Source organism: Camellia sinensis, chromosome 15 (assembly GCF_055761805.1).
Source record: "Camellia sinensis isolate YWXY chromosome 15, ASM5576180v1, whole genome shotgun sequence".
NCBI lineage: Eukaryota > Viridiplantae > Streptophyta > Magnoliopsida > Ericales > Theaceae > Camellia > Camellia sinensis.
This window is the reverse complement of record NC_138975.1, coordinates 8484208-8497310: the sequence shown is the minus strand read 5'-3', so window position 1 is coordinate 8497310 and position 13103 is coordinate 8484208. Positions and strand designations below refer to the sequence as shown.

The window sequence follows — 13103 nt, the reverse complement described above, 5'->3', positions numbered from 1 at the left end:
CAATACGCACTTGTTAAAGTAGTCAGACCGCGGAACCAGAAGCAAAAAAACACAAAAAAATGTTGTCATTAAAAGAACTCAAATGCTACATTCCACTCTCCATCAAGTTTCAAATCATCAAAACTATCTCCACCCTGCTATGCTCAAACTTCTCACTCAAGCACTCCAGTGGACAATGAAGACTGAAAATAAACAAGGTGTCGGAGAAGCAAACAACGTGGATATTTGTTGTATACGAAACCATTGCAAAAGAATGAATGAGAATAATCAAATTACACATGATCTGGATAACCTTGCTTTGTAACAAAAAAACAAAAAAAAAAATTATTTCCTTCTTTCCCCCAAGCCAAACACCAAAAAAGAGTTCCACCCCTTCTTACAATGCTGGGGAGAACATATGAATTGATCATTACATGTTCTAAGATACAGAACACAACACCAATAGTTTGTTCAAAATGCTTCGGAAGTACCGTCTGCCGTGTGCATTCATTGCAGGGAAACAAAAATGTTTTGGCTTAATGGGTCACGGTCATCTCCATCAAAGATATTTAGTCATCATCTACATCGAAGCACATACCATCAGACTTCAGCTGTCAAGCTACTTTTTCAAGTACAAACTAACAAATGAGATCAGCATGCAGCAAAAGCAAAGTGAATTCTAGAGAGAGAAATTTGGGCGACTTCTAATAGTTATGTTGTACCCATTTCATGAGCGGGAAAAAATTAACAAAAAATAAAGAAACATGAGGCACCCGGTTGGCATGAGTGCATGCATGGATCTGGAGTTTATGAGAATCAAACTCACACTTGAGCGCTGTTTGTTCTATTGGAAATGAAAACGCGAGGAATTACAAAAAGGGGATTTTGTCCCTTGGTAACGAATTCTTCTGTTACATTGTTAACCTTCTATATTTGGATAGCATGAGAAGACGTATAAATAGCTTAGATTGATACCCAACAAGAATCCCAAAGGTCACCGATGAGCATATAAGCAATGTATTTTAAAAGACTAATAATCATAGGTAACAGAATTTGTTATAAAAGTACTACTACCCAGTGCACAAGGCACCACTTAAAGCAAATTTGGGAGAGGTAATAGGTAGGCAATCTTTCCCTCACTTTTTTGTGGATTACTAATTCCTGTCACTTAAACCTGCGCCATAAGGCTGGGGTCTCTAGGTACCAAAATTTGTTATCAATAGCACAAATTGTCATGAATCATACACGTGGAAGACAGATTTCTCTCGTATGATTTTTAGAACCCACCGGTCAGATGGAGCCTCACATGTTTGCACAAAAAAGCAGCTAAACCACAGCCCAAGTCAACCTTACTGTGAGAACTTATGAAATGATTAATAGCCTCAACTATAATATCAACATTGATCACATTCCAATATTTAATTATCATAAGTTATCATCATTTAACACAAAGCCTTTACTCTTCAATGGCTCAATGAGCAAAAATAAATCTCATTCATCCAAGATTTTGGCCAGTAATTAGCATGCCAGATTCAAAAGTTGATGGATTCTTAGTCACTTCAATGCTTGGTAGCATAGTTGTCAAATCGGGATTCGTATCGTAAATCGAAATGATCTCGTACCGAATCGCGAATCGTAAAGATTCGATCGCTTTTTCTAAATCACTTAAAAACATATATCTATACATTTAGATGTTAAATGTATCTTATGAATATAAAATATTTAGACTTAAATCAACAAAAATATTATTTTGAATGATAATCACGTAATTTAATAGGTAAGAAGTTAACAAAAATTCCTATGTAAAATCACCATCTTACCTTTTTTTCTTTTTTTTTTTTTTTAAGATTTTTTTATCAACCATTCTTAATAAAGGTAATAACCAAATAGAAACTATTAATTTCTAAAGTAACAATAGTTAACAACGATATTGATATTTGGACAATAAGCATATATACTTTTCTAAGAGTGAGCAAATAATAAGAAAGAATTATTTAGGATATTTTATTTTAAAGCCTAAAACATTTTAACAAGTATAACTGACCTCACACATGTAGTATTCAATTTAATAAAATAGTAATAGATAATTCATAGTGTAACTCTAATCTTAAACATCTTTAGAAGATATATTACAATTTTTTGAAGGGGACAAAAATGAGAAGAAATGTTAAAAATATGTTAGGTCAGACTGAATCTGATTGGATCCTATAAAAAACTCCATGATCACTAAAATAATAACAAATCATATATATATGTTGGTTATTTTGGTATTAAATACTATTAGAAGTTGTATTATGTCATTTTCACCAAAAAGATAGAAAAAATGAGTCGAAAATATGTCGAACACAATAATTTCAAAAATTGCATAAATCGTAAAAACTTAATCGAATCGTGAATCATGCGATTCACTAGAAATTCACTTCCGAAATAGATTCACTTATAGATTCGTATCGATTTTACAAAAATTACGTATCGAATCGCAAATCGAATCGCGAATCTTAAGATTCTGATAACAGAGCTTGGTAGCACCACCATTAGTCACATACAGTGAAAAACTGAGTCAACAAGACTATGAGTAGGTTTATGTGAGCAAATATAAGCAACTTTTAACTCAGTCATTCTTAAAGAAAAATTAATTAGTGCAGATAAAATAGAATTTGAACCCAAAAACCATTGTGTCAGAAAATTAGGTTTCCTTCTCATATGCTTAATTTTTGTAAGATTTTGGGATATGCTTAATTTTGTAAGACTTGGAAATGCGCGTATACATAGATAGATATTTATTCATCTTTGTCAAGATAATTTGGAAAGACAAATTTTTCTCCACACACTAAATAGGTAAGTTACTGTTTACCATCATCATTACCCTTTAAACATTTTTTTTTTTTTTTTTTTTTTTTTTGGGGGGGGGGGGGGTTCTGGTTGCAATTAATCTACTTCAGTGAAAGAAAAAAAAAAGATCTTTGGCTGTGTTTGGTGGAGACTTCCAAATGCAATTCTACCCCTTAGTTTCTGTGAAATGTTTGGTTAGAATTTTCAAAAGTTGATTCCACACCCACTTTTCAAAACACGTCTATCCAGTCATCCTCTTGGACGTACGGCCGGTTGATCAAAATAGTGCTCATGTTTTTTTTTTTTTTGGCACTTGTTATTTTTATATTTTAAATAAAAAATATTTTCAGAATTTTTTTAAATTTTTTTTATGAGCTTTGAATAGAATTTTGAGTTGTGTATTTGGTTATGAGTTGTAAATTTTTGAATCAAATATCATATGTCATATCACTCAATTCAAACTCTTTTCAAAACTCGTAACCAAATAAATTTTCTACACTGAAATCATAATTTCAAAACTCACAAACTCAAAATACAACTCTATTCTCAAATCATAATTCTAAAACTCTACCAATCGCAGCCTTTAGTTTCATATATGTGTCTTCGGACAATTTTTTTTTTAAGTTTTTTTTCAAAAATTGATTATCGCAGTGTCTTTTATTTTTTATTTTGGGAAAACGATACATGTTTTCACTATTTCCTTGGTACCAGTACCTTTAAAGGATAAAATCATTTATAGAAAATGTAAATAATGTAGGCAATAATTGTTAAGATTCATGACTTTTTAATGTAGCAAAATTTAGTTTAGTTGTACTTACTGGTTCGCGGGTCGACATGTACAAAGAAACTAGCGGCAACAATAAGATAGCTTAGAATAAGCATCAAGCCTTTGAAATAGTTTGATGTCCCTTCCTGTAACAAAGAAAGCAATGGTTATAAAGTCATCCATTCATAAGCAACATTTCACCTAGGATAGGAACAAAAGAAAAAAAAACCGAATAGCTAGCTATAATTATTGTGTCTACCACAATAAGAAAAAAAATGAACAAAGAGCAGTCATACAGCATGCACTGCAGAGAAAGAGGTTACATAAAATATGTGTTTCTACAACAGCTAGCTATAATTAATACAATAAATAATTAGTATGTGAGATAAATAGATAATCGAACCTGCAGCATAAATGCCACCACTAACACTGTGATAAAGAGCGTAGCTGTCTCAAAGAGTTGAAAATTCAAGTCCATTGGCTGTCCCATGAACCAGCCAACAACTACACAGAAGGGAATCTGCATTACCAAGAGCACAAGATTCATAAGCCATTAAGCAGTGTGCAGGAGCTTCACTATTTACCCACAACAAATTCAATCTCTCAGTTGGATAATGTGAAATCAAATCAATCACAACTGAGAGAAGAAATGGGAAAACAAATGAGCACGCTAATTGTCTTTAGTTTCTTTAACCAAAAATAATAATAATAATAATAATTTGCAACTAATACAAGAAAAACCTTCCAAATGTTAACATTTAGTGTCAAAATGGAATTGGATATCAAGGCCTTACAACAAACATAGATATCTGTGTAGATGATCCAATTGCGACTCCCAGTGTGATGTCCTATAGAAGAAATCAGGTAAATAAGCTGAATGAATTCCAGTAAGAAATGGTTGTTCGGAGTTTCAAGCACTCACAAGCTTGTCCTTCATGGCAAACATAATAGCACTTGCATGTTCTGCAGCATTTCCTACAATTGGAAGCAGGATGACACTAATAAAAGCCACAGACATGTTCCATGAGTCCGATGCTCCCTGAAAAGATACAGCAACACAATGAAACCATCCATTGCTCACACAAATAGATCATCACCTGGATTCTAAAGTGAATACCATTTGCAATTCTAAAGTGATACCATTTGGTGAAACTAGAGAAATTTCAATTATTTGCACCCATAAAATGTTCAAATGCATAAACAAACAAAGTGATACCATTTTCATAAAACCGTGGCAAATGAATAGAGAAGTAGGTCATACCTGTATAGCATCAACAAGGTATCCAGATAGTACAGACACCCACAAAGTCAAAATAGCAAGCCACCCAATTGCTTCCCACTTACTAATAGCAGGAACCTCTTCTTCAGGAGAATCTTCTGTACTACTATTGCTTTCCTGCAACAGATTCGAAGACTGACTAAAGAGGATAAATAGATCCAATGTTATATAAACTAAGGTTCTCAATAATGAATATTTACTCTCCCAAATCTAAACTAATAAAAAAAAATTCAAAAAAAAAGGATTATAATATGATCCCATAAATATGGTGGCAATGTGTCTTCAAGATACTGGTCCACATAAATAGCACAGGCCACGAATTTCGCAGAATATGAATACGTGCCTGGCGAGAAATAAGCCTATACATGTTATTGGATATAAAATAGAGACTCAATTAGCTAAGCAAAGCAGGAATCATAAATCAACCTTAGCTTTTCATATTAAAACAATCACATGCCAGAACATCTAATGAGAGTGAGTTAAAAAGAACTTGCCTCATCAACAGAAGCCTCATCCACTGGACCATAGAACTTGTGTTGACTCCTAAGCTGAAAGAAAAGGTAGCTTGCATATGCCACCAGCATTATACAGCTGCTAAATCTAGAAAGGGATAACTCTGACGTCCCAAAATGCACCTCTGTGTGTGTGACGTGAAGTACTGCTGGAAACAATATGCCCATAACAGCCATCAACAACAATCCTGAGCTCACCACTGCAGCTGCCTGTTTTTGAACATTCAAATAGAAATCAGCTTTCCTTCTCTTTTACTTCCTTTTTTTGGTGGGAACCTTACATGGCTAACCAAACTGCAATGTTGATTCTATGGCATCTAGATGATCTACCTGATTGAAACGCTGCACTTTCTGGTGATTTTTTATCCCCCCACAGAAGAAGGCACATCCGAGCACTAACAGCATATTTGATAAGATGGAGCCCAGTAATGATTGCTGAACTACCCTAATCATCCCATTCTTCAATGCATACATTGAAATTATCATTTCAGTAGCATTGCCGAATGTAGCATTTAGAAGGCCCCCAACTGCAGATTCAATCGAAAACTGTCATCTTGTTACAGAAATCCAGGCCCAAGTACATTAAAGAATAATATTTTTCTTAAGTCGTGAGAAGAATTTTTTTCTCTGGTGATTTAAATTTAATTTAACAGTATATCTGGGTGTGTTATGTAAATATGCATATACAAAGAAATAACAGACAATTTTGGGAGGTATCTCAGCCTTTCAGAAGGCTTACCATGGCCTAATACATTCAGGCCAAGTTTGGGAAGACTAAATAAGTGCACTTTTTGTCTTTTTGGACTAAAAAATTGAGGTTGAAAATATGGATGTTTGGGCTAATTTTTTGACTTTTTATTGGAAAATGTGTAATAAAAAATTGTAAAAATTGATTTGCAGGGAAAAATTTGAATTGGGAGTTGTGCAGCCGTAATTGTTGACTTTTGGTGAATAGTGTTAACTTTTTAACTTTTTGAGTAACTTTTTGGCTTTTTGGCTTTTTTGGAGCATCCCAAACTTGGCCTCAGTCTCCATTAACTGAACTATTTGAAGCAATGTAAATTAACCATTAATGGCTAATAATTTATGAACTACTAGTATTTACTGATTCACAAAATTTTGATTTCACCAACTGATGACTGCATAACTAATCTTCTAATTATTATTAAACGTTCAATTATATTGCTTGGAATGACTACTCCACATGACTTATATTTCCAGTTCTTCAAATGATATCTAAGACTAACTTCAATTTCTAGTGCAACCTTATGATGTTTATTCATGAATTTACAATTCAGTGTTTTTAACAGTCACGACAAACTAACGTATCACAAGCAACAATATCAACTTTCTCTACTTAAAAGGATATTAGAAGCTTCAGACATTACTACTAGGCATGCCTGCCAAACTATAGGGAGAGGGCGGTTGCAGGGAGTCGAACGACAAGGATACAGATCAGAGCAATATATTATAGTGTCAAGACATAAAAGCTTGTGTTTACTAATATCCTGGTTTTGCATTTAATTTTCATGGCGAATCATACAACAAGCCAACCCCTCTTGATTCGAATGCAGGGCTTGTTTGTTGAATCATGCAATAAGAACAATAAATATACCTGTAGGTCCTGTGTAGAATGCTAGCTGCCTGCACAAGGGCCAAGTGAAAAGTATATTTAGGATGTTCTGAAGGAAAAAGAGAACGCAACAGCATCATTCAAATGCTAGAATTTAATTTAAGAAGCAAAACTTACTCAGTTGCATAACCCAGACGCTCGGCTAAAGGTGCAATACCCAATAAGCTGAATATGAAGACCCATCCCTGCAATATAACAACCATCAACAAATTAAAACCAAGACAAAGGCATCATGAATCACCAAATCATGACCATAATTACTTGAGAGAAAATGACGTTTAAACATTGCACCACTTCCCTAAAAAACATAAATTACATCGTGAGGCCATAAATCTACATTTGAAAATATAATAAAGAAGTCAACCACTGTACTTTTCCTTTTTAGCAACATTCCTTTCTGAATGAAGTGAATGAAAAAATGATAACGGAAGTCTGTACTTCTTACATGTTTTCCAGTAAGATAGTGCAGCAATATTGCCAGGGGCCCAAAAGGAAGCAAAATGTTGATCTTTGTATTAATTAAGACTTTGTAAATACTCATAAGAGGTGCCGTCCTGGAAATACTCATGAGAGGTCCCATCCATGTATGCTCATGAAACCATGAATTGGAAAGCTTTGCATGTGGCTCAATATAAGATACTTCACAACCAAAAGTGTATGCTTTACTTGTAGCTTGTGATGAGCTCAAAGGGATCGCCTCATCAGATTCGAGGTATGTCTCCTCTACATCTCCCATCTGCACACACTGATAATCTCACTAATCAAACCCAACAGTCATACAAAGCAATGCAAGCTCAACACAGAAGCTATTTACCCATTTACATTAATTCACGACCATGCATCCAGAACAGGATGAATTCATTGACACCGTTATATTGAGTCAATTGAAATTATTGGAAAGCTTTGCATGTGGCTCAATATAAGATACCTCACGACTAAAAGCATATGTTTTACTCATAGCTTGTGATGACCTCAAAGGGATTGCCCCATCAGATTCGAGGTGTATCTCCTCTTCATCTCCCATCTGCACACACTTATAATCTCATTAATCAACCCCAGCAGTCATACAAAGCAATGAAAGCTCAACACAGAAGCCATTTACCCATTTACATTAATTCAAGACCATGCATCCATAACAGGATGTTATCATTATATTGAGTCAATTGAAATGATATGATCCCACAACGATCACAGGTGACAATATGAAGTCAGATAACACAGGCTACATTAACTTAACTTATTTCTATTGACTCCGCAAAACAATCAAAACAAATTTCAAAATAAAAACGGCCAAAACATGTATGTGCCTAGGTGGGTAAGCAACTTTTGCTAACACTGTGCCTGTTTGGTGCAGCTTAAAAGCTGCTTATTTCAGCTTTCAGCTTAATTTAAGCTATTTTGATGTGTTTGGTTTAGCTTATTGCTTATAACTTATAGCTTTTTGGAAGTCAGAAATCAGCTTATTCTTTGAGTTGGGCAGGAGATGCTTAATTTCTAAGTCAGAAATCAGCTTATGTTCATAGTTATAAGCTATAAGCTGTTTAGCCATAAGTTATAAGCACTTTCCCACAGCTCTACCAAACAGGGCCACTATAATTTACATCTAGATCTTGAAACACATAAATGTTTTCTCCCCAAACGGAGGAAGGATAATGGCTAAGTTACCAAAGGTCAACCAGATTGAGAAATCAATGTTTACAGTTGCTCATGGAGCATAGAAATAGCATGTAAAATATGAGCCAAAATAGATGAATAAGTGAGCGATTGGCTGTCCCATGGAAATAAAATTTCATCCTGCTTACACAACTATATAACAAGACCATCTATTTGCCTCAGCATTCAAAACAATTCCATCTCATATTACATAAAAGGTCACTAATCTCTTTCCAACAATATCCCTTTCCACTGTCATTGCCTTTTTCATAAAAAAAAATTTAATGATTTTTTTATTTTACGAGTAAGATAATATTAAAAGAGGCACTAAGGGAATGCACAACCCAAATACAAAGAAAAACTATACCAACTATACACTAAAAAACTATTCAAATCCAAAAATTAGTTCAAGGACTGTTCAACCACCGTTGAGAACCAACTATACAAGAAAGAGGACAAAAGACTTTTAATTTAAAAAATGGGCCTCTAAATACCAACAATTGATCTTCTATCCTTTTCTCCCCAAAGTAACCACAAAATGACCAATGGAGCTCCTTCTGCTACCCAGCAACCACTCCAAAAAAAGATAACCTCCTTCACCTTGTTCAGAAACAACCAAGCAACTACAAACAAAAAGAGAACCAAAGACCAAAGCTCTTGAGCTACCTCACAACGTAGAAATAAATGATTTACTATTTCCTCATCGTGCTTGCATATACAACACCAATTAACATGCAATTGTCTCACTGAATGGTTGTGCTTTCAATAGTATTTCATCACCATCACTTGGGACACGGAAACAAGAAATAAAATTGGCTACATGGCAGACGCAGTATTTGTCGAAGGGCAAAAGGACTCTAAATAAGAACACATTGTCTTGCTTGCCTACATACTTTGTGTCCTTGTTTATAGTTCCTATATCAGTGGCTCGTGTGTAAGAGAAGTTAACAAGAGACTACCCTCGAGGTGGGTTACATATTATCTTGTTGACTGGAAGGTACTGCATTTGCCTGAGGTCAGGGGTGTATTGGGTCTAAAAGATATGGAATTGTTTATACTTTGACAGAAATTGTATTAGCAACCTTGCTTTTTTGGATTCTTGATGACTTTTCCTTTCCGTTATATTCTTTTACAAATATATTGGGGCATTTGTACATCCCACAAGATATATTGTGTTTTTGGTTATAGCATTTGAGTTAGCCTTTTCTGCATACATGAGGTCCACTCCAGAAAGGAAACATATTTTGAAAGTACTAGCACCAGCAAAGAATATTCCTACAGAAAAGTTTCAAAACTAAATTGCATAACTTTCCAAAAGCTGTTTCACTGAAGTAATATCATCCTTTTAAAATGAAACAATTTTGTAAAACATTTTTGGATATCAAAAGGGTATGTTGCTGGAAATCATCTATTACCATTTACCAACAGCTACACTTCGAAGTATACAAAGTAATGGAATCCTCTAATCTTAAGTAGAAGTCCACATATTGTATTTGGCGGCCAAAGGAGAGTAAGTGTGCAAGCAATTCAACAAAAAATTAACATCATTAAGTACCAAAAAACATGATATAATGTAAGGGTGAGAATCTCTGACACACCACATTAATACAACAGGAAACATACATGAAATTAGCGAGTTAAAGTTGACCATTTTCAACACGAACCAAGTTATCACACGCGCAGCAAAATAACAAGAAAAATAAATGGGCCAGGTTAGTGTCCAACGAGTTGACACATTTAGTAGAGGATTAATACGCATTTCAATGTTACATTATTATTTCCGCGTCATTAATTGCTTAACTGAATTATAAAGATGTAAATTATAGGATCAATATAGTCTTTTTGTTTCTAAATTGAGATAATTGTTGAAACTAAATATTTTCATAAATAATTTCATCTAGTAGACATTAGTTTCATTAAGGCTCAGTTTGTTTCGACGTAGACACAGAAGAAAATGTTTCTTTTTTTTTTTCTTTGGTGTTTGGTTAATACGTGAAAAAAAAAACATTTTATTGCCTAAAAGAAAATATAGTGTCATTTAGTGAGTTAAAAGATATTTATTTGAAAAAACTAAATGTGTTGAAAAGATAATTAGTGAGTGCGGGTACTTATATCAAGCCCAATACGCGGCAAGCCATACCACATCATCAAAACCCCACCCACGTGGCAGACCAATAGGGCACCACGTGAGCATGTCATATGTCTGATACACGGTTAGTCCTACGGGTGCCGTGTGCCAAGGCACCACGTAAAACCAAGACTATATGCTTAGCCTAAACGGGAACATACATATAAGCCCAAACATATCTAAATATGAAGTAGATATGAAGAGCCCTGCAACAGGCAGCACCATGGCCCCGCAAGGCCCATGGTCCTTCATACCTCGCTCCAAGACCAAACAACAATATAATCAGCCCCCGGTTCACTTGGACTTGGACTGATAAACATTAACTCTCTGAAACATTGAGATAGACCCGTGGCCCATTCTCCTTCTTGATCACTTGGAAACGAGCCCCTTTCCTAAACATTGAGATAAGCCCGCGGCCCATTCTCCTACTTGGTCGCTTGGAAGCGAGCCCTGCCTCTCCTAAACACTAAGGTGGGCCCTGGCCCATTCACCTACTTGGATGCTTGGGTTGGGAGCAAGACCCAAGCACTACTGCTCGAGATCATCAGAGGATATTGGACTGGCGACTGAGGTCATGGGATCGTCGAGATGGTTGTTTTTTTGCTAAGACAACTCAATCTTGACCAGGCTTGGAGAAGAGGCAACAACGATCTTACATTCATGTCATCTGATGCATATACGAAACATTACTTTCTGTCTGTCATGAAACGTTGCTCTCCGGCTGCCGTCAAGCCACAGACGGCAGAAGGGCTTATATCACTTCTGGTAGAATTAAGGAGAACGAGCCACCTGTCCAACAGTTTGCTTGGGCTCCAATACTCCTGTGGCCTATATAATGTATCGTATATGCAGCAAGACAACACAACAATACAACACCATAATTCTAACACACTAAGTCCCACATCCAAATGTTCTTTCTCACATTCTACATCAGTATTCAAGGTCTATCACTGCCAACCTCTCCCTCTCCAAGCTTGACTTGACCTCCCCCTCTCCACCTCCAGTGATCTCAGGCCATTGGAGTGCCCGGCATCTTCCCAGGCTACCTCTAACCACACCTCTCACCCACAATGAGAATCTAAAAATTTACTTAAAATCACTTTTGAGAAAATGATATAAAGATATTTTCTTTAAAAAATGTTTTAATTGCATTTTGTTCGACCAAACAACGGAAAATTTACGTCAAAATAAATGGAAACTAAATTAATTTGTAAAAAAAAAAAGCCCAAAAAACAAAAACAAACAAACTTGACACGATACACTAATAATAATAACACGAAAAAATAAACAGGCTGGTTAGTGTTGATTAGTGTTGAGAATATTCTGACATAAATTAGAGATAAAAAGCAATTCACAATCTTAATATAAAGCATATTATAAATCAGATCAGCTCAGCAAATGAAAATTAAGACCTCAAGCAATCTATGAAAAGACCAGTGTAGAACAACAAAAAAAGAGTCACAAACATGTTATTTCCACTGGAAAAACCAAGAGACCTAGAAAGTCTGGAAATAAAGCTAAGAACTCGAGTTACCTGGAATTACTCTCTCGATCTAAACGGTTCTGGTTTCAAAACGATCCACCGTTTGAGCCTCAAGCAACAGTCGGCAAACCTAAACAGTATAATAATGGACTTCAACTTCAGATACACAAAACCGACATTACATATACATACACATATACATACATATATATATGTATAGAGAGCGAGAGAATGAAAATGGTGAGATCGGTAGGAGATAAAGTGGAAGGTCCGGCTTCAGCTCCGGTGAGAGAGAGTCGGCTTCAAGAATTGTTCTTCGTCTGCGTTACGACTTAAGAACCAAGAGATACTGTAGAGAGAGAGAGAGAGAGAGAGAGAGAGAAGGGGGGTGACGGTGACGGTGACGGAGATGGCGTTAAGGGGCCGGCCAAAGGAAGCTTCGACGAAGCAGCGCTCCAAAAATATTTTAATTTTAAATTCTTTTGTTTTTCTTGTTTATTGGTTTTTTTTTGACAACGGTGGTTTCGTGTCATCAAGATATGGAAACACTCGGGATATGACAAGAGTTGGGTGAATTACATTTTAACCCTCTATTTTTAGTCATATTTCAAATTGTTTTCAATTTATTCTAAAAATTAATTTATGAGGTGCCATTTAACATACTATTTTTTTGTTTAATTTTGAACATAAGTTGATTTTAAAGTAAATTAAGAAATTTATAAAATGAGATGTCACAGTTAATGTAGTATTTTTTGTTTAATTTTAAACATAAATTAATTTTAAAAATAAAATAAAAACTTAAATTATAAAAGGTCAAAAAGGAAAATATTCCAACATA

The 13103-nt window shown here is 35.1% G+C and overlaps 1 protein-coding gene across 12 annotated transcripts; it reads right to left on the bottom strand.

Annotated features, from left to right (window-relative positions):
• Positions 1-203: 203 nt before the first annotated feature.
• On the bottom strand, positions 204-12796 carry LOC114277516 (vacuolar cation/proton exchanger 3). Of its 12 annotated transcripts, none has more exons than XM_082909247.1 (14): positions 12470-12796; positions 12317-12395; positions 7930-8025; positions 7447-7746; positions 7119-7186; positions 6984-7012; positions 5699-5895; positions 5351-5578; positions 4839-4973; positions 4500-4616; positions 4372-4425; positions 3981-4097; positions 3630-3723; positions 204-559 (listed from the first exon to the last, which is right to left on the bottom strand). In XM_082909247.1, exons 3-14 carry the CDS (start codon positions 8023-8025, stop codon positions 549-551), a joined length of 1446 nt encoding a protein of 481 aa, XP_082765373.1. In that variant the 5' UTR covers positions 12317-12395; positions 12470-12796; the 3' UTR covers positions 204-548. The 12 variants fall into 12 exon arrangements, with proteins under 12 accessions (XP_082765373.1, XP_082765370.1, XP_082765372.1 ...); XM_082909244.1 differs by having other exon boundaries at positions 4839-4991; positions 12470-12791; XM_082909246.1 differs by having other exon boundaries at positions 4839-4991; positions 7447-7737; positions 12470-12791.
• Positions 12797-13103: the final 307 nt, after the last annotated feature.

Bases quoted from the DNA above. Each gene is read 5' to 3' on its own strand.
- LOC114277516 (XM_082909244.1), bottom strand. From the start codon at position 8,025: ATGGGAGATGAAGAGGAGATACACCTCGAATCTGATGGGGCAATCCCT. The intron at 5,896-6,983 runs GTATATTTATTG...TTGAATCTGCAG, and splicing joins ATTCTACACAGGACCTACAG to TTGGGGGCCTTCTAAATGCT. The intron at 4,426-4,499 runs GTGAGTGCTTGA...TTTCTTCTATAG, and splicing joins TTGCCATGAAGGACAAGCTT to GACATCACACTGGGAGTCGC.